At 47.3% G+C, this 22,305-nt stretch overlaps 1 protein-coding gene across 1 annotated transcript in view; it reads left to right on the forward strand.

Moving 5' to 3' along the window:
• The first annotated feature begins 8,613 nt into the window (after window positions 1-8,613).
• Window positions 8,614-22,305, forward strand: part of DNAH1 (dynein axonemal heavy chain 1) — a 152,774-nt gene continuing 139,082 nt past the window's right edge. The window contains exons 1-3 of the mRNA XM_090022620.1: window positions 8,614-8,696; window positions 14,799-15,062; window positions 15,824-15,896. Coding sequence (XP_089878746.1) covers window positions 14,847-15,062; window positions 15,824-15,896 — 289 coding nt within the window. The 5' untranslated portion in view covers window positions 8,614-8,696; window positions 14,799-14,846. The remainder of the gene's footprint in view (window positions 8,697-14,798; window positions 15,063-15,823; window positions 15,897-22,305) is intronic.

Consider the following 22,305-nt stretch of genomic DNA (forward strand, 5'->3'; position numbering starts at 1 on the left):
GTGCACATGGCGGTTGTAATGGGGAGGTGGGACAAAGAATAGATTATTGTGTGTTTGCAACGTCGTTCCACCCACAACACATGCACAGACGTACAGACACATATACACACAGGAAAACAGTCCTCACTCAAAATTCATATTTCCTTCAATTAGGTTTCCTAGAGATGTTTGTATGATGATCACTTCATATAATATCCCGTGTCATTGAAAAATCCATTTATTTGGTTCCCCTTGACTGTTTTTGAAACATACCAAAATTATAATAAAAAGGATTCATACAGGAAGACCTGCTCTTTAGGAAGCCTTAAGGTGCTTCAGACATATGTGAATTATACAGATAAATGATGTGAACTAACAGATGTTGACAGTCCAATGTTACTGATAGTAGGAAGTCAAGCTGGTTTCTGGTGCAATAAATCAAATGATGAACAAGTAGCAGAAAGATGCAGTTGGGAGTCAGTCTATATACAGAACTTGGAATGACATCATTCTGCACAAGTCGACAATGCAGGTGCCTGGGATGCTGGTTTCATATTCCCCTAGAATGCTGGAATCTGTCTCTTATTCAGGCCTAATGGTGTCTGTTTTGTTATTGTGAGAAACAGATTTGCTAAGGCTCTACCTCTAACTAGTACTAGTATAACCTAGCTTGAACCCTGGTCTGTTCTGTGCCTTGATCCAGACACTGGAAAATTCTCAAGAAGTTGTCTTTTACACAAAATATTTTTTGTTGGAAAAGACTAGCTTGTGAGACTCCCAAATCTTTGCAGGAATAGGCCAGATTTGGGAAAAACAATTACCGGAGAAAAACTGCTCAGGTCAAAAGGAGAAAGCAACTCATCCACACCTGAGTAGCAAGAGCCTGGTGGTCTTGTTGCTAGCCTGATCAGTTAAAGAATTGTGGTCAAGGTTCTTATCTACCTGATTTAAAACAGGGATTTGGACCTGGGTATACTTGACCATTGCACTAGTGACTGTTAGTTTCATCCAGGTTGAGAATGGGAACTTTTTTAAAATATCAAAAAGATATTTGAGGGGGGGAAAACGAAATCCTGAGTTGCTCTGGTATAAATGGATATAGATCCACTGACGTTCAGTGAGATATGCAGAATATAACCAGCTGAGACATGTTTGACTTGTAAGACTGTTAAACCGTGGTAAGGCAATACATTTCCTAGTGGTTACTCTTAAGATGTCATTTTATATTATTTTAAAGGGTTTGGGAGGTATTTCCTAGACGAGAGAGTAGTTTCTGTTTTTATCTTTGTGCATGTATGTGTGTGTGCACATGAATGAGTGAGTGAACACAAACACTTTGGCATTTCCAGCAGATCCAAACAGTTCTCTGTTGGCCCTATTTTCCCTGTAGAATTTGGGGGTGTTTGATTCCATTGTGGGCCAGATTGTGATGATATCTATCTTAACTAATGAATAGTATACTAAAGTCAAATGCTCCTCAGTGTGAATAATGATACTGCAATCTGGCCTTCTGTTAAACATACTTCTATTCACCAATGTTCATTATCTCCCAACAGCTTTCTCCCCAAGAAGGTGGAGAGCTGTTTTAACACTTTCTGTGTAATTCTGGCATTCTAATCCCACCCCCTTCTCTTTTTTAGGTGAAGTGACCTGTTTGTGCATCATCTGGTGCTGTACAAAATCTGACTCATTATCCTTTAGGCTGGAACTTCTGAAGGAGTTGAGTCCCCAAGCAGAGGCATAATTTAAAATGTTGATGCCCTGGGCAGTGCAGGGGTGGAGTGGGGAGAAAGGAGGTGAGTGCTTAACTACTTGCCCAGGGGCTGCTTCTGCCTTGGAACAGGCTTCCCAAACATGGCTGCTGCAGCAGCAACAGTGCAGGCTCCCATGGGGGCTGCCATTTTGGTGCCCCTCCAGATTGGCACCCAGGACTGGTGCCTCGCTTGCTACTGTCCCCAAATCCCATGGGAAACTCGTTGTTCTAGTTTGGATTGTAGAATTAGTTGTTTAAATTAATCTGGCATGTAAAAGAACTATTCCTGGTGATATGACTATTCTGCTTATTAACTCTGGCATTATAGCAGAGGTGAGAAGTTGAGATCTTTTGGTCACTGTTTCAGTATTAAGGTTGGGTTGAAAAATATAATTGAGAGGGGAGGATATTCATGGTGTGTGGATTTTTCTAACAAGGGAAATCAAAATGGCCAGGCTCATTGCTGCACTTTTGCTGCCCTGCACTGCTCTGGCCACAAAACAGCTGTAAACCAGCTTAACTGGCTGGTTTATGGTTGCATTGCATTGTCAGAGCTGTTAAAAGCAGCAGCTGAATCTGTTCTAAGTTCTTTCTTCCTAAGTTCAAATGGCATCCTAAAGAGGTTCACATTTTCTGAAAGGTAGATGCATGTGTGTAGAAGTGAGTGAGTGGAGTCAAAATTAACTAACCTTGTCTCACTATTTATACATATGACCATTCCTTGTGATGCTGCATTTTAAGGTATATTTAAGTAGTTTCTGTAAGATACTGTTAGTGTTAGCCCAACATGTGGTGTTTACTCTAGCTTAATATCTTATCTTGTGTGTGGGAACACATGTAGGTGTGGAGAAAGAAAGCTAGGGGAGTGATTCTCCAATGGTCTTGCACCTCATGTGGTCATGTACACCCCTTCTGCAGAATGTGTGTTAGGTGGGTGCATAGGTGACACGTAATTGCTGACAGTGGGGCGGGGGGCAGGCACAACTCTGTGCAGTTGCCACAGTGGGGGGAGGGCACAACTTTGTACCACTGCTGCCCCCATTGCTGCAAGGTGTTGGATCCAGCCAGGCTGCAGCCCCGCATCCCACTGTTGGCACAAGAAATCAAACCACCGCCACCCTACCCCACACTGCTGCCAGTCTGTGGTTCCAGCCAGGCTGCAGCCTCATGTCCCACTGCTGGCGCAGACATTTGCAGGGGGGCACATATCTCCCCCACCCATTCCTCCCTGACGCATTGCCAATGGGTGGGTGTAGAAATGCTACTATACCTGATAGTGTTTCACACCGACTTTATGTAAGTTTAAATGATGACACAAGGCAGTATAGAATCCAGCCCATCATCTTTAAAGTTCATGAAAGTCAGACACATATTTGAACTTATATATGAAGGGCATTCTTAATCGTACTGCAGTTTCATTAATGGCTTTGAAAGGTAATACACAACCCAGGTGGTGATTTCTGATACAGCCATGACTTTAGGGTCATTCCATGTATTGTACTGCATAAAGCCTGCTATCTTAGTGCGGCAGCGTGGCGGTAGGTTGTTGGAGAATTTGGACCGGGTCAGGATACACTGATTTTACAGCTATGTAACAAAAGGAATTGAGTTGTTTATACACCAAAGGCTGGCAAGGTTTTGCACGCTATTTCCTCTTGGCTGAGGTTTATGATTTGCTCATTTTGTGCATCACTCTTCTGGGCTGCCTTTGAATCCTGATACCTGAGTCAAACAGACTTGACTACTTTCAGACAGGACGATTAAATGGGCAGCTAGAACAGAGGTCAATCAGAACTCTGTTATACTATGTGCAGGCAGATTTTGCTGACCCTCACTTGTGCTGGCACCCTTGAACTGTTCAGAGGGCTGTAACGGTCCTATCCATCTTAAGTGAAGGACAACTTCCAGCTGATCTTGCTTGATGGTCTGATGTAGTTTTCCCCCCTTGTGCTGGATGGGGTATAGTCTGTGCCAGCTGGTGCAGACTGCTTCTCCTTGCAGTTCTGTAGAGGCAGAGCCATGGCTGATCCCTACCCCTGTCAACTCACCTGCATGGAAGAGGCATGAAGCACCCACGGGTGGTAGCTCTCTCCCCCATGTAGGCTTTGTCAGTGTGGCTAAGCTGGTCAGAGGAGTCAAGAGGCTTCTTTCTCCTCAGTGTTGGCATGCAGCAGGATTCATAACTGAATCCCTGACAAAGCAGAGTTCAACAAAGGCTCCAAGGAGCTCCAGACCAACGCAGTGCTATCTAGAAGTGTCAGAGCCAAGGCCCAGCAAAGGAGCAGAGAGAGCTCTTTCAGTGAACAGCTTCCTAGTCTTTCTCTGACCAGCCCAGCTGGTGTTGCCTTCTCATACCAGATACCCTGACTGCAGTTGCACTATACAACAATGAATACGTAGAAACTTACAAAGAAATTGGGGCAGCTAAGAAGTCAGCTGCAAACTACCGAAACGCTGCACGGACATATCTGGACTTAACTCCCCACCCCGGGATCAAGCCAGTCCTCTGAGACACCTGGAATAAAACAATATCCCTATGGGCACAGGAGAGCTGCCTGAGCATGGTGACTCTGAACCACCCCCACGATTCCTCCGGGGCCACACACTTGTGTCTTAGCTGAGCAGAGAAGGGAAGCCATTGGTACACACAGACAGAGACCATAGTCCATCACGCATCCGTCTGGTCTCTGTTATGGCCCGATAGTTTTCTGAAGGCCCAGCCAGTTAGACTTTTAGGCTTTCATCTTCTGACTCACTGAAGCATTCTGTATTGAACCTTGAAATGCATGGTAAAATGAGACAAGATGAGCCACAGGGACAGTGACGACCTGCTGTGAATTCAGATTTTTCCCTGCGTAGAGGAGAGGGGGCCTGAGATGCGTTGCCTGGGCTCTTCCATTGGCAAAACTCATCTGGGATTTACCTAGTCCACCTCTCTGCTCCCTATCAGAGAGTAAAATGAACTGGAACCTGACTGGTAGGAACACCATGTGGGATATACACGGTTATATCAAATATAACCAGTGCAAGCCAGCTGCCTTTTCAATAAGGAATGAAGTCTTGGTGTAAGCATGGGGAATCCACCCCTGGATTTGTCCTAAGCAGCTGCTGCTTGGGCAGGAGCATGAAGCAGTTCAGCACTGGGAGTTATGGCTTCTGTGACCTCAGCTTCTGGGGAACTGAGTTGCAAACGAGGGTCCATGTGTTACTGGAAGAGCCTTCCTGCAGCAAGAGGCTGCTGTGGCTTCCATTTCACTGTTCCCAACATTTTATTACTGACATTTTATTGCTTGCAGATATTCTGAATGCACAAACGCTTCCCTGGCTGGCTTGATTGCGCTGTTCAGGATTACTTGTATGCAGAGCTTCCCTTCACTGGCAAAGTTTAATGCTAGACTGTTATCCAGTCCTATGTTCATTGTGCGAGCTCTGCTGCCTCCTTGTGGTCTGGCTCTCTGCCCCAGTCATCTAAGGTAGGGGTCAGCTATGTTTTTGGGCAGTGTCAAAAACACCCGCAACCGCCACTTGTAAGATATTGGTGTGCCAAAGGCATACGGTGGAGGAGCTGTGAGGGGCCCAATCCTTGTTGTGGCAGCGCAGCCCCAGCTCCTTCTTCACTCTGCCAGGAGGCATGCACGCCCCCCACAGAGCAGTCTACAGAGCCCCAGCCTAGCTCATTACTGGCCCCAGGTGCACGCCTGGAGGTGGATGGTGGGGAAGGTGCCAGGGCTACACTGCCACAACAAGGATCAGGCCAATTGCAGCTCCCCTGCTATCTGCCGTGTTGCATGCATACAAAGCAAAATGCCGTTGTGTGCCATGATCTGACACGTGCGCCGGGGGTTGCCTACCCCTGCTCTAAGGAATATAGCCCTTGTTCACAACAGGTTTCTGGGTGGCTGCTGCATTAGGCAGTGGACCTAAATGCAGAATTAGTGTCTGTTATCTTGTCTGTTCTGGGTAAGCCAGTGCTGATAATCTGCATAACATTCCCTCCCACTGTGCACTGCAGCACCTCATATAACTCCAGATCCAACTTCTTCGGCAGCTGAATTGCATGACAGCAGGTTTTATACTGCAGAAGCAATAACTTCACACCTGCCTGCCTGGCTAAAAGCAAATAGGGATGTAGGGGGAAGGGATTTCTACCGCAGTAGATGAAGATTCAGGGTACAGAAGTAGCAGTTGGTCTTATTCCTTTCACCCACCAGCGCACGGGTTCCTTTGAGCAATGAACTCAGATTGGATTTATCCCATCTACTCCGCTTTCTTCTCTTCCATTAATCCCCTTTTTTTATCCTTCTGTGTTTTTAGCTTTTTCATCTCAACCCCCCCTTCCCATCTCCCCATAATCCGAGAAATAAACAAGACTTCGTTTTATTTTCATCCCAAAAGTTTTCTTGAGTGTTGTATTCTTTTTCATTCCCTTTTTAACTACAAGCTGTCTTCGGGGAAGTGACCCTCTGCTTTTACATAGAGCAGTTTCAAGCTCGCTGTGGTTTTTGGACAGTACTACAGTAGTCATATTCTGTGCATTGTGCTTTATAACTTGCATGCTTACAAAGGTACATCTTGTAGAGAAACACTTTGTGGATGCTAATCCTACTTTGCTCCTACATAGCACTTTTCATCCCTAGTTCCCTTTTTACTTTGGAGAAGTGGTCTCCTGAGTCCTGGTAGGAACTAGACATTACTGCCCAAATAAGTGTGATTATAGAGGTGTATATGCACACTACATGTAAAACACCATGCAGGTGTAGAAAGAGTCTGTGTGAAAGAGGGCAGAGCTATGGGATCAATTAGCCACACACTTTAGAAAGTCTCCCCTGTACTTTTCATACAACTCTATCTCAGTTAGGATTCTCTCTAAATTTCCAAATCTGTTGGCGGCTTCAAAAGCAGAACAGTCACCTTGCTGGGGAGTTGTCTTTTTCTGCCTAGTGCAGGGGGACTGGATTCGATGATCTACAACAGGGGCAGGCAATTATTTTGGGTGGAGGGCTGCTTACTGAGTTTTGGCAAGCCGTCGAGGGCCGCATTAACAGGCAGTCAGGGGCAGCTAAATATTAATTTTCCAAAATTTTTAGGGGCCCTGTGGGCTGGATAGAATGGCCTGGCGGGCCGCATTTGGCCCATGGGCTGAATTTTGCCCGCCCCGATCTACAAGGTCCCTTCCAGTCCCTTACAATCTATGAATCCATGAATAGCCCTACATTGTAACAAATCACTCTTCTCTCAGACTGATCTTTCTTTTCATTCCTTCAAGGCATGGGGGACTGGTGCTGCCTTAGTTGGGTGGGAGGGGAATCCCCCTGCGGCCAGTCCCACCAACCAGTGGGGACCCTGATCCTGCTGCCATTCCCCCTGGAGGATTTCACTGCCTGGAGGGACCCCCACAGCGGATCTCTACAGCTGCTTCTGGGAGCGGCTGCAGCAATTGGCTGACACTTGAAGGGGGGGCACTGGTGCTCCTGCCTGCCCAGGGCCCTGCCCATTACCTAAGCAGCGAGCACAGGTGGTCAGGGGATGCACCGGCACTCTCGGGTGCACTTCACCCCCTACACATTGCCACTGCCTCAAGGCCAGAAGGCATCACAGCTGGCATGTGACTGGTGGGGGGTGTGCGCTGCCCACAGTGGACTTGGTGCCGCACATGGCGCTCTGCACCAAACCCATGCTGCCTGCAGCACATGCAGTGCAGGGTCCAGCCCACATGCAGCATGGTGGGGCTGGGCCAGGAGCTCAGGCCAGCAACCTGCAGGCCACATCACAGAAGCCAGATGTGCAAGCCAAATGTAGTCTGTGAGCCATATGTTTGACACCCCTGTCCTAGATGCTGAAGGTCCCCCGGCGCTGGTCACTGTGTAAGCACCAAGTGCTAGATGCCTCCCATTGCAACATGCAGGCAACAGCTACCAGTGTTGCCAGGTCTTAAATATGAAATTGCCATATTGGAAGGTCAGAATTATCGTATTTGCTGAAAAACTATTGTACACAAGAAAATATGCAAATAAGTATGCAAATAATACAAATAAATCTTGTTCTTATTTACTTTATATTGCTCACTTTAAATCTCCACTGAGCGACTGAGAAGGTCATCAAAGTTGAAGTATTTCTTTATTTCAAGGCAAGCAGACATAAGAAAGTGCTGACAGCAACCTCCAAAGTTGGTTAAGACTCCCTGAGAGTGATTTGCGTTTTGCATACGCTGCATCAAGTAACTGCCTCAAAAATTATTGCAATCTGGGCTCATGGTAGAGGTGATATCTTTTATATCACCTCTACGGTGAGCCCAGATTGCTTTTTCCTCTAGACCAATACGGCTACAGCCTGGATACCTGCCTCAAAAATTATTGTACATTTTGAGCACTTTTGCTATTATTTATTGTATATCGTACAAGGGTTGAAATTATTGTACAAAAACAATAATTCTCGTACACTTGGCAACACTGCCAAGCCACCGGGGCTCCTGTTGTCCCTGATGCCCGTCAGGAGGGAAGCGCATCACACCTTCAGAGCCCAGGACAGCCCAACTGAAGGGAGGCGGCTATAGAGTAGGGCCTTTCAGGAGAGCTGTAGAAGCCCCCCACGCTCAGTCCCCACCGGTCCCCGACCCAGCCTAGGATGCTGCCTCAACCACAGAGTAGCCTCCCTGGAGGCAAGAGAGGCCCACTTCCGGGTTTAGCTTGGGACACTCTTCCATCTTTCACTTCGGGGCTCCGCGTGGACTCGACCATGATCCCAAACTGGGGGACGGTGGGGAAGCAGCACGTTCAGAGCCAGGCGAACCACTGGCAGGCAGAGGCCGGGCGAAGAGGAGCGCCATGTGGGGCTGGGGGCTTGTTCCCCGTGTCACTCAGGGAGGAGGTGTCGAGTGCCCTCTCGCTCTCCCCCGGCCGGCTGGAATGGTTCAGCCCCTTAGCAACGGGCTCCGGCGTCTGCACCTTGGAGACGGGGCCGCGCGGTGCGTGCGTGTTTGGGGGCGCGGGTGGGGCTGGGCCGGGCCGGGGGAGGTGGCGAGAGCTCCTGCCCCGGGGTAGCGGCCGGCTCTGGGCCCCGGGGGGGTCGAGGGCTCCCCCACATGAAAGTCGCGTGGCACTGGTTGTTGTGCTCAGCCCCAGGGCTGGGATCTACCCCCCTCCGGCTCGGCTGGAGTTGCTTTGGAGCCAGCGGGGAGGGATCCTGCGCCCCAGCACCTGCTCCTGCCCGCTTCTGCACTGCCAATGGAGCCACGTGTCTTTTTTCTTTTTTAAAGAAATGTTTCGTGCTCCAAGCCGAATCAAGTCCAAATCCACGGGTCAGTCCAGTATCGTAAGTGGCTCAACAACCGGCAGACATCCTCCACCCCCACCAGGGGCTTCAGATATTTCCAAAGTCTTCTGGCGGGCATCCTATGTGCAGGCCCAAACCCAGAGGTTCCGGGTTCGGATGCCCCCGAGTTTTGCCTGCCCTCACCCGTATGGCCGCAGGAGCAAGCTAGGGAGGAGCCTCTCATTTCCATAAAGTGGGCTTTAAGCCCCAACACCTTGACGGGTCCTGAACCATGCCAGAAGAACAGTGATCCCCAGGAACACTTAAGGAAAACTTCCTTCATGGACCCAGACATATGGTGTTTCCCCTGATGGGTAGCTGAGAATTGGGGCCTTTTTGGCCCATGGAGACAACACGGCCTCATGATGGGCCGGGGCCTGGTCCAGCCAGGTGCCTCTGATCCTTTCATTCCAGCGAGCGCTGGATAAAGTCTGGGTGGGATCGCTGTTCATGGCAGTTGTGGAGCTCCGCGGTGTAGGCAGGCGTCGGGAGCCCTGTCATGTGGGGGGCTGCGGGCTGCCGGGGTGTTTCCTTGTAGTCTGTCAGTTGTTGTGGTGGGACATGCCAAAGCCAGCAGGGTCTTGCATCCATTCAGGATAGGCAGAAGCGATTGCATTTGCATGTATTGTTAGGGTGGCTGCCTCAGCACTTTGTACTGAATCGTCTGGGTTTGGATCACGTTGTGTTGTCAGTGAGTGTGTCTGCATGTGCATTAATGTGCCCTAGTTACTGCACATCAAGTTTTGTACTTGGTTAACCAAGTAGTAACTATGTACATAGTAACTTGTGTTACTGCATAGTAGCACCAGCACATGGGGGGTTTTCTTGTGGCGCTTACTGCACAGTAGCCTAATAACATGGTGCAGTAGCATATTAGCACGGTTTTTGACCAACACACTACTGTGCGGTGTTATTAGGCTACATAGCAGTAAGCGTCTCGTGTAGATGTGCCGAATGTGTATCATTAAGGTTTGGGATGCGGTTAGGATTGATCCGTGCAGCCAGAGCAGTGCCGGGTGCCTCGGGCGGGCCAGAACTTTCTGGAGGGTTCCAGTGACCGTTGAGAATGCAGTTTGAGGGCAAGCTGGAAGGGGCTTGGCAGTCAAATGTGGGTTAGGAAGGGCCAAGAAGACCCCAAGGGTCAGGATTGGCAGAAATCAGGATGATTTCTGGAGATGCTGGGAAGCCTCTCGGAAAGGCTAAAGTGTTGCTAGCTGAGGGTCTTGTTTTGTTTCCTGTGTCCAAATTACAGTTCTGTTTGTGTTATCCTGTGTGCTTTTTGTTATTTGGCTCCTTACTAATTGCCTGTGGAAAGAGGATTTCTAGGTGAGTGATACTCCAGGCCAGCTCTCTCTGCAGAAAGGGGGACTCAACAGTGCACAGGTGACCATGGGGGCCCCTGCAGTCAGTTTTGTGACAGAAGGGATTGCATTTTATTTTAAAATAGGTATTGTTAGGGTTGCTGCCTGAACACTTTATACTGAATTTTGTTGCAAGTGTAACAGCCAAGGTTGGTAGGAGTAAAGATAATATTAGTAATCTAACTTACCCCACTTGTCTTTGGCTTGATTTCCTTGAACATTTGACAACACTTTCTTTGTTGCATGTTGCATTGTTTCTCCTGTGTGGCCCATTTCCATTGCTGTTCATATGATTCTTTCTTACAGCAAGAGGAGAACATTTTATAAAAAACTCAGAATCAGCATGATTGTGAAACTGCACAAACTGTCAAGGGGATGGGGCCAGTGTAGGACCTGAAACAGCTTTTAATTTAGTGTTGAAGGAGGTGAAATTTCAAGTAGACTGCGAAATTTAAAGACATGTAGAGTACCTATCACTGTATTTGAATTCATGTATTAAAGCAAGAAAGAATTCCATGTATTTTGTGTCTAGTTTCTATGTGGATTGCAATATTATGAATGCATAGATAGATTTGAGAGGGACCAGTATTAATTTTCTATCTATCTGATTTCACCTTTTTAACCTTTTCTTGTTGTTGGAATTGATTAGTTTTTAAAAAGTAATTTTCTGTTTGCCTATTACAACTACTGAGCCCTTTTGAACCACATTAAAAAAAGATTGGTTTTTTTTTTAGTCCACTTCTTTGAAACTTTGGATCAAAAATTCAAGTGGAGGCAATAGATCAAAAGCTCATACCAGACAGTGAGAAAAATGTGTGGGAGTTTGACTTCTTGGATATGTAAAACCTGGATTTACTGTGAAATTGTAATTATAGTTTTGCCATCATGACACACACATTGTAGCTAATGTTGTGTCAGCAGTTCCATTATAATATGCTCTCATTTTGTATAGTCCCATTTAACCACCTCTGCATAATATGATATACCAGGTGCATCCAGGAAGCATACTTTTCAGGTGTGAAAGAATATGCACCTTTCTTTGGCTGGAAAGTTCAGCAGTGGTGAAGGGATTCAACATGCTCATTAGGGGTAAAACCATGATGATTTTGTACAGGACTTGAAAAAGCCTGTAACTGTTTGCCTGTAACTGTTTGCTAGTAATGACTGGGAAAGCTTTCTGGGTTAGTGTTGGGAAGGTAAGGTAGGAGAGGCAGAAGAGATATGGGAAAGGGAGGGTTAGACCATCAATTTCTGCAGAATGCATGGTTTTGGGGGGAAATTTGCAAAGGTATAATGGAAGTTGGACCTCTAAATCACACTAACATTTGATGACAGTTGGGTATTTAATTCTCTTTTGTGACTTTGAAAATCTCCCTCTTCTTAATACTTGTGATTCCAAACAAAATTTTCTAAATATGAAATGAGTGTAAATCAATCAGCCTGCCCACGACCTGCTTTCCTGTCCCTGTCAAAGTATGAGGAATTGAAATTAACAGGACTCTGGGCAATTTCCTTGCTATTAGTCAAAATCTTCCAAGCAGAAATGTGTCCATTTAACACTGCAGGTGCTTAGGAAAGCCAAGAGCAGCAGCAACAGACAATGCTTGAGGAAGAGAATCCACGGTGTAGAGAATGGGGTAGAGTTAGAGCAGATTGCTGCCCCGCACATCCCTCCCCATTACAGGAATCAGGTGGCTGAGAAAGAAGCAGGGTATCTAAGAATATTTTTCCATAAAGCAGCCTGGAGGTTTCAGAAATGGGAGAAGACAGCTTCTTCACCAGTGAGTAGCTAAGGGAACCATCAGCTTCATCATATATCTGTTAGCTTGCAAATTGTATGAAATATGGAAACCCCAAGTAGAGCCTAATGATAACGTCTCAAACACTTGTCAACTGCTGGGATGGCAAGGGTCTGGATGCCTGGACTTTCAAAGCCTCCATCAGTTGTATCAGATTCTGCCTTGCTGTTTTATTCTTTTTGTCTAGTAAATTTTTCAAGGCCTAATTTTGTTCTCTATTTTGGATAGCACACATTAATTTTACATTAGTCAGTCATATACATTAGTGCCTCCTTCTGTGCATCTGTGAGGGCCTGACAGATGGATGTTTTTCAGGCAGGACACTGAGTAGGGTTTTGTTTTAATTGGGAATAAATTTAGTGATCATGAAGGACTTTCCGGAGGTGTAAATGACTACCCAAGGTGCAAGGCAGTGGAGAATTAGGCCCTCTGTGGGTAGGCGTGGTACACACTTCCTCCACACAGCTGTCAGTGGAACACAGCATGGACTGCTGCCGATCAGGACTATTTCAGGTCTGGGCAGAGACTGCCAATCGTGCTAAATTGGGGGAGTCTTGTTATGTTCACTGATTAAAAACTAGGATGAGTCCCATGGTTGTTTTCGCTTTTTGAATTGAACAGGGTTTGAATCTGGGTCTACAGAGGTGAAAGGTGAGGATGGGAACTTGGCTTGTCACCTAGGTCGATCTCTGGCCCTCTCCCCCTGACCTCCTGGCTACTGAGCTGACATATCGAGAAAACCACAGCAGAGTCATTTTGCATTACTCTTGCTCTTCTGCACTGGTGCAGCAAGCATAAAAGAGTCCAGCAGTGATTCATCAGGAGTCCTTGGATCTCAGCTGATACCAATCAATCCTGCTGTGCTGCTAAAATAGATATGGCCAGAGCATAAAATAACTAATAAAAGCCAAATCCTCCATGGAAAATTCATTCTTCAGGGTATGAGCTTTCTGTTGCCAAGCAAAAGAAGGACTGGGAGGAGACAGTGGGACTTTCTGGCGTGGGGGGGGGGTGTTATTGATTCTCTCTCCTTGTCTCCCCACTCTGCTCATTTACTTTGTTTCACTTAAAGGACTCACATCATGGTAACCTTGATTTATTATCTGATATTTTTTTTTAAATCAGCCACTCAAAATTGTGCATTGGCCTGAACCCTACAGTAATAACCCAGCATGCAGTTATTCCCTGCTATCTCAGGCATGTATGTAATGCTTCCCCTGCTGTGTGTGCCTGATTCATTCTTGTAGCTAGGTGAAATTTACAAAATTCGTAAACACTGAATAGAGAGGCTAGGACACTTGTAATTTTCATTTTGCTACCTGCTTTCAAGAGCAGAGCAGAGGAGAACAGCAGGGAAATATGCATGTGTTGTCACCTCTGAGCGAGAGTGAAGCGCAGAGCAGGGACAGTGCTAGTTTTAGCCTGCAAGATCTTTTTAATGATCAGCTACTGCAAGTTGGAACACTCTCAATAAACAGATTGTTGTGCAGACATTTTATCCTTCAGGATTAAACCAGACAGAATGATGGGTCTTTTCTGGAATGCAGAGCAGGCATCCCTGTGGATATGGGCTATTTTTCACTTAGGGCTAGAATGTGATTTTAGGTCCAGCCCTGACCAAGGATTGATGCATCACCCCTGAAGTAGACTTTGGAGGTTTTGTAATTCAGAATTCCCCATCATTTACAGGTGTAAGCCACAGGGTGTATACATCATTGGACTGGTATAATCCTGGTGATCCAACAGGGATGTTGTATTTAACCAATACTGCTTAGCAACAGCAGTCAGTCATATTTAGACAAGCCCCTATGATCAATGGTTGCATCATGCCAGGAGTCTGAGGACTGCACTTAATTAGCACCTGCAGTGGGAGAGGGGATTTTTATGAAATACGATCGGTGCTTGCATTTGTATTTGCCCATGCTCACACCTCCACTGATGGTTGAATAAAAATTGTTTGTGAGTTGAGATCGCCAGCAAAAAATATCCCCTGCAGTAGCAGGGAGAGGGGAGCTTCTAGCTATGTTTTAATATTCGACAGGCTGTACTTGGACACTGCTGCATTAATTTTCTTAGAGAGTGGGTTAGAACTTACATCTGGGAAGAGGTAGGTGGGGTACCTGGATCTGAGCCTGCTTCTGCTAGATTCAAGGTAAGTATAGAGCATATTTGGGGATTTGGTAAAGCCCCTATATGCTTGATAGGGCTGATAGCACACAGGGGTCTGTGTGCTACTTTCACTACAGTGCCAGTTTATTGTGATTCCACTGGCAGCCTCTTGAATCCTGCCACTGATCAGGGAAGCCCCTGCTGTTTCAGGAAAGCGGCTTTTCACGCATATACTGTTGAGTTTTCTTCTACAAAACCTGTTTGGAATAATAAAAGCACTTGCTTAGCCTGGGGTTAGTGAGCCGTTTAGTTGCTTGTTGGTGGCCACCAGGTCATAAAAGTGGAGCTTGGTACTGAGGCAGGGGTTTCAGTGCACCTTGTTACCGACGCATATGTTTAGCAAGCCAAAAATGTAAGAACCAGTGAGAGGGGTTTTATGAGCACTGGAGACATGTTAAGAGCTTCACTCTTTGTCTTCTCCATAAGGCCTAGAATCCTTTCACATCACCTTCCTCCTGACCCAACGTGGAACGGATGGATAAAATGCAGAAAGACTTGACCAAATCGTTGGGGAGGATCCCCTATGCCCCCTATCCCAACAGCCAGGCGCAGCTCCGGGACTCCAGTTCAGGAACCAGTTCAAGTCTATCAGAGAACATTTACAGGGGGACCAAAAGGAAATACCCACTGATTAAACAGAAGGGATTTTACTCTGATGTCCTCACTCCAGGAGCCTCTGACCTCTTGGGGGTAAGTGCACACAGCTTTTTTCTCCTGCTTGGATCAGAAGCAGGACAACTATGTGTTGGATTAAATAGAAGAGCCTAGCTAAATAGACAGTGTGCATGGCTTGATCCTGGAGAAGAGAGGCCCAAAAGCCTGCTCCCCATTTTACAGCTGTTTTGCTAGGTCGGAGCCCTTTGTGTTCCAGGATTTGACCTTTGGTTAACGAACAGAATTTGGCCCTTACAAAGCAAAATAGCAATGCTGCTTCTGTAGCTATGCATGGAGGATTTAAATGGGACATTGTCCTTGCTGTAGACTCATGCTACCAGTACACTTTTGGGGCCAGATCTTCAGCTAGCCCCTTTTGGCTTCCTTGCTCTTTATCCTCAACCTTGTACATGTTTGGTTTGGTTTCAGGTTGCATTGTCCCAGCAGCACATTTTCTTCTCTCTGCCACCCTGCCCTACGTTCTGCCTAACTTCAGACTAATGTGTCTAACTACCTTTCTCTCTCTCTCTCTCTCTCTCTCTCTCTCTCTCTTTTTCTCTGCTTGGTTCTGTGCATCCTATTCCTTTTTGGGTGGCAGTTCTTTTGCCTGTTATTGCCTTGGAGCTCTTTTTGGGTTGAATTCTTCAGCACTTTGAGTTCATGGCTGCAGGCTTTTTCTTCATGTACCAGTACAACCCCTCTTGTATCCTACTCTACATCTCATTCTGTACCCCATTCTGGCTCCTCCCTGTTACCTGTGACCTTCCCTGATAATGCTTTTATATGCTGGATTTCAGGATGTGTGCGCTGGTCCCAGTGTGAACAGGGATTTATTGAGACAGGCAGATCTTGAAGAGCACACGCCAAAAGGTAAAGTACAGAAAAGAATAATGTCTTGGGGATATGAGTCATTAAAGGATTAATGTGGCTACCCTTTAGCTGATTACCTTTGGGTGATCCCTAAGTTGGGGTGTTGGTCATGCTCTCTTTATTTTATTTCAAGGTCAGAGATGATGCCACAGCACTTGAATATGTTAGGGTAAGGGAACTGTTTGAAAATGGTGAAATAAAGTGCACCAGCAAGACAGATGAAGAATTCCCTTAATGAGCAAAAGACTGTATCCCTTCTAGCCAAGATATATCTGGCCTCTGTCATGTCCAGAGTGCATTCAGGTCTATACTTGGTTTCAAGATGGAGCTCATGTGTAGAACTGTGAGTACCCTGGTGCTCTTCTAGACCTGGTGCTCACAAACAAGGAAGAATTGGTGGAGAATGTAGTAATGGATGGCAACTTGGGCAGTAGTAACCATGAGATGATTGAGTTCATGATCCTGAGGAAAGTAAGGAAGGAGAGCAGCAGAGTAGGGATCCTGGATTTCAGAAAAGCAGACTTTGACTCACTCCGGGAATTGATGGGCAGGATTCCCTGGGAAGATAGTCTGAGGAGGAAAGGAGTCCAGCATAGATGGTTGTACTTTAAAGAAACTTGAGGGCACAGGAACAAATGTGCAGGAAGACTAACAAGTATGGCAGAAGACCAGCTTCACTTAGCAGGGAACTCTTCAGTGAGCTAAAACACAAAAAGGAAGCTTACGAGAAGGGGGAACTTGGGCAAACAACTAGGGAAGAGTATAAGACTATTACCCAGGCATTCAGGGATGAAATCAGGGAAGCCAAGTGCAATTGGAGTTGCAGTTAACAAGGGATGTGAAAGGTAGCAAGAAGGGTTTCTGTAAGTGTGTCAGCAACAAGAGGAAGATCAGGGAAAGTAGGCCCCTTACTAAATGCAGGAAGCAACCTAGTGACAGATGATATGGAAAAAGCTGAAGTACTCAATGGCTTTTTCATCTTAATCTGCACAGACAAGGTCAGGTCCCAGACTACTGCACCTGACAGCACAGTCTGGGGAGGAGGTGAGCAGCCAACTGTGGTGAAAAAAAAGGTTAGGGGCTATTTAGAGCTGGACGTGTACAAGTCCATGGGGTTGGACACGATGCACCCTAGGGTGCTGAGGGAGTTGGCCAATGTGACTGCATAGCTGCTGGCCATTATCTTTGAAAACTTGTGGCAACTGGGAGAGGTCTTGGATGATTGGAAAAGGGCAAATATAGTGCCCATCTTTAAGAAAGGGAAGCAGGAGGATCTGGGGAATTACAGGCTGGTCAGTCTAACCTCAGTCCCTAGAAAAATCATGAAGCAGGTGCTCAGGGAATTCATTTCTAAGCAGTTGGGGGAGGAGAAAGTTATTAGGAACAGTTAGCTTGGATTCACCAAGGTCAAGTTGTGCCTGACCAACTTGATTGCCTTCTGTGATGATATGACTGGCTTTGTGCATGTGGGAAGAGTAGTGGACATGATATACCTTGACTTTTTAGCAAGGCTTTTGATATAGTTTCCCACAATATTCTTGCAGGCAAGCTTAAGAAGTACAGGTTGGATGAATGAACTGTAAGGCAGATAGAAAACTGACTGGATTGTTGGGTTCAATGGCTCAATGTGTGAGTGGCAGCTGGTATTAAGTGGAGTGCCCTGGGGTTGGTCTAGAAGATGGGATGGAGTGTACCCTTAACAAGTTTGCAGATGACACCAAACTGGGGCGAGTAGTAGATATACTGTGGGGTAGGGCTGGAATTCAGAGAGACCTTGACAAATTGGAGGATTGGACCAAAAGAAAGCTCATGAAATAAGCCCAGTTCCCTCAGCTTCTCCTCATAAATCATGTGTCCCAATCCCCTAACCATTTTCATAGCCCTCTGCTGGACTTTCGCCAATTTGTCCACATCCTTTCTGCAGTGGGGGGCCAAAGCTGGACACAATTCTCTAAATGTGGCCTCACCAGTGCTGAATAGACGAGAATAATCGCATCCCTTGATTTGCTGGCAACACTCCTACTAATGCAGCCCAGTATGCCTTTAACCTTCTTGGAAATGAGGGCACACTGTTCTCTCATATTCAGCTTATTGTCCACTGTAACCCCTGTGATGGGACACATAGGACTATGTAGAGCCACCTGCCTCAGAGTGCCCAACCAAAACCACGCTTCAGGTGTCTCCCCTGGGGTATCTATCCCTTCCTGGAGCACACCTGCAAGCCTGGAATAATTGCTGCCACTACCCGGGCCTTGGTCACCGTTGGGGCTCTGTGCATCTCGGGGTACACATACCCCGCAGACCTTGGAGGTGCTTAGCCCACCGTGGTATTTTGGGGTGCTTCTTTTAGTCTGAAGCACTTCCCTTGCTCAGAGCCCTTCAGACCCTCCAGAGCAGATGCTGGCAGCCTACAGTCCGCTGGCTGGCTCTGGCCTACAGAGCCATTTGATATGACCCATGGATGTGGGACCTTGCCAACATTCAGCAGCAGGGGGCTTTGACAGCAGGAACTTTTCCCCTCCTGCGGTGGGGAGAAATGTCTCCAGCGTCTGTGTCCTAATGCCTACCCACCTGCGTTAGGGCAGGAAAGACTGCTGGGGTCATGTCTAAGCTAAAGCAGTCTTCTAGCAATTTATGACCATTAGTACTAGTCTTCTCCTGGGGAGCCCTGGCGAACATTCTCCCAGTTCCTGATATGCACCCTTTATATATTGACTAGCCAAATGCCCATCATGAATGTTGGATTTTAAAGGAATGTTTATGTGGCCGGCCCTGAAGGGCGGCTCTACCCTTGCCCATTCTGTTGCCCCTCACTCCCAGGCCACAGCTCCTCTCAGCCCTACTGCTGCCCCTCACTCCCAACCCACTGACCCCAGCCCTGCCAGTGCCCCTCCCTCACCAAGCTGATGTACCCTCCCCCCTGGGCCCTGATGGTGCCCGTCACTCTTGACCCACAGCCCCTTGGTACTGCCAGTGCTCCCTGTACTCTCAACCCACAGTCCCCTGCCCCAGCCCTGTTGCCCCTCTCAGCCCTACTGCTGCCTCTCACTCCCAACACACTGACCCCAGCCATACCAGTGCCCCTCCCTCACCAAACTGCAGTACCCTCACCCCGAGCCCTGATGGTGCCCCTCACTCCCGATCTGCAGTCCCCCTCCCTCTGTCTCTACTGGTGCCCCTCACTCCTGACTATAGCTACCTGGTGCTGCCAGTGCCACCTGCTCTTCCAACCCACTGTCTCCCACCCCTGCCCTGGTTCTTCTCACTTCCCAAGCCGCAGCCCTCCCAGCCCTGCTGCTGCCCCTCGCTCCCAACCCAGTGACCCCAGCCTTCCAAGTACCTCTCCCTCACCAAACTGCAGTACCCTGCCCCCCACCCCCATCCTTTTTGGTGCCCGTCACTCCTGACCCATAGCCCCCTGGTGTTGCCAGTGCCCTTCACTCCTGACTCCTGGCCCCCCAGCCCTGCTGGAGGGGTCCCAGTTGTCCCAGTCCTGACCAGGCTGGAGCAAGGTGGCTCTGATTCATACAGGCAGTGGCAGAGCGTGTCCAGCCCCAGTGCAGACTGAGGGAAGAGGAGGGGAGGCTTGTGGCACTCCTTGCCTTGGGATAAGGCTGCTGCACTGCACCAGGCAGCCTGGCCATGGCCCCCTCCCCCTCCTTCCTTCTCACCCCCTTGCCCCCCCCCAGGTGCTTGTGGCTGCTCAGCCCCCAGAGCACAGGCACCGGCCCCTGTGCAGCTGCCCAACCACGGAGTTCCTTGCTGCCCTCCAAGCCCCCAACCCCTGCCTCTTTCCACCGCTGGAGAATAGGCAACCCTCTCCTCCCCCTCGCCCTGTTGCAGCTGCAGCCCCTGCTCCCCCTGCCCTGATCAAATGTCTGCGTTTCTCCTTTGCTAGGGGGTTGGGGGTGAGAGCAGGAAGCACCACATGAGTCTTTGCACCTCCACAGCTGCAGGCAAGTACTCCCTGCTGCCTCCAGTTGTGCTCCCCCTGCTCCCACCAGTGGAGCAAAGGAAAGTCCCAGACATTTGGGGAGATTAAATAAAACCCACCCGGATGAAAAGCAGAGGGCTTAAAAAAGAGGACATGGATGTATGGTAACCCTATCTTGATCAAAAGCATTACAGACAGACAGACTGACTAAGCCCTTTGTTATATTAGAATAGGCTGCCACCAAGTCCCTTCTGAGCCTTTTCTTCTCCAGGCTGAACAGACTCATGTCTCTCAGCCTCTCATCGTACAGCCTGCTTTCCATATCTCTAACCATACACATAGTCCTCCTGTGGACTCTCTCAAGTTTCTCCAAATCCTTCCTGAAGCATGGTGCCCAGAACTGGACACAGTACTCTAGCTGCAGCCTCACCAAGGCTGAGTAAAGTGGGATGATGATATTTTAATTCTTGTTTGAGATGCATCAGGTCATTCTGGTCTGCAGGCTGAAAAGGTTGCCAACCACTGCTCTAGAACACAGCCTAGTCATTTAAGCTGTAGGCTGGGGAGAGAAGATTTTGACTTTATACAGAGAGAGAAGCTGGATATCACCTTACTGCCCTGAAGATTTCATATTTATTTTCAAGAAAAAAGGAAAATGATGCCATCCACAAGTGATAACAAGTCAGACCCATTCTTAACAAGTGGAGACAGACCTGTATTTGTGATATACTACTGATTCAGTAGAAAAAAATCAGTCTGAAGTCTGAGTGCCAATGGTACACTAAGTATTGACATAAATAACTGATAATGCACAAAGTGCTGCAGTGAATAGCTTTATGGATTTCAGAACAGTAGAGTTACACAATAGGAACAATAGTGCCTACCAACAATAGATATATACCAGGGTGATTCTTTGAAGAAGCTGAACAAAGATATGTGCTGGGATAAAGGAATTATCTTAAAACCTCTCTGCTTTATGGATTCTTTAATAAAAGATGATTCTTAGAAAATATCATAAATATGTATGTTGATAGAGATGATACACAGATTCTGTACCACTTTTGATTAATGATAGAAATGAAAAAGAGATGAAATCTGTAGAGTAACCTCTTTAATATCGATCTCCATTAGTCAAAATATTCTCATAAAAAGGAATTGTTTGACTGATAATTTGCTATCCCAAGGATTCTGATCCTAACTATAGTTGACTTTATCACTGCAGTGTGGGCCTGCTGCACTTTTAAGGACTGGGTTAAAAAATCCCTGGTCCTGTAGACTTCTTGCCAGATTCACTTTGAAATCCAGGGCCTATGCTGGGCATCTGAGATACAAGTATACAAAAGTAACTTAGCAATGTCCTTGTCTTCTTTTTAAGACGGTATATCTATTGAGTATGAAAATTTTAAAAGCTCTTAAAAGATTAAAAGCTCTTCAATTCACCAAAGTCTATTTTTGGGTTCATACTTAGCTCTCCTGAACGGGTTGGTGCTTCTTAAACTTGGCATGCAATTATTTGAATCAGTTTTCAGATTCCCAGTTTGCCACCTTTATTTTGAGCTGGTGATGCCTTACTTAGACTCCTGTTAGATAGTTCTAATATAATAAAGGGCTTAGTCCGTATTTCTGTTGGTCTGTAACGCTCTTGGAGCACTCTGATTGGTTACTGAAACAACCAATTGGAGTGCTCCAAGATCATTACGGACAGGCGGTGGCAGTGCAGTGGAGCACTACCATGATGGCAGGGACAGAGCGGGGGGTGAGGCCACCAGCACTGGCCTCACCCCCCTGCTCTGTTCCCCTCTGTCCCCGTTGTCATGGCGGTGAGGGGTTGGGGGGTAGGCCAGCAGCACTGGTCCCAGCCCTGCTCACTGGGGGTGATGGAGTGCCACTGATGGTGGGGACAGAACTGAGGGGGGAAGTCGAGGCCAGGGATCCTGCTCCTTGGAGGCGCTGGCACGGGGTGCTGGTATAGGTGGACAGAGGGGATGGCAGGGAAAGCTTCCTACCCACCCATGCCCCTGCTCCTGGGAGGCAGTGGCGGCATGGCAGGGGGGTTAGGGTTAGCAAGCTTCTTCCCCCTGCCTTCCATCCCTGCCTGCCCCCACCCCGCTATCATTCTTGATGGGTAATTTGCTAGTTTATATATAAACAAGCATTTAAATCTCTGTTTGGCTTGCTGCTCTGGAAGTCTTTAGTGTTGTTCAGGCAAAATTCCCCATGAAAATGGTGGAGATCATTAACCAATTTTTATTCAGTCCCTAATCAGACTCCCCATGGGAATGGTGTGTGAGCAGGTGACTTTTTTTAGTGTTTTGCTTGAATAAAATACAAATAATGACCTCAGAACTTAATGGTTACCTGACTTACTCCCATGATACACCCTGAATTGCTGCAGAATGTGAGTGTTTTACAATTATGCCTGGATCTTATCCGTATAGCAACCCTGTGAGGAAGGAGAGTATTTAGCTGCTTTCT

The sequence above is a fragment of the Crocodylus siamensis genome, chromosome 11 (assembly GCF_052110815.1).
Source record: "Crocodylus siamensis isolate JL-2025a chromosome 11, ASM5211081v1, whole genome shotgun sequence".
Classification (NCBI taxonomy): Eukaryota; Metazoa; Chordata; order Crocodylia; family Crocodylidae; genus Crocodylus; species Crocodylus siamensis.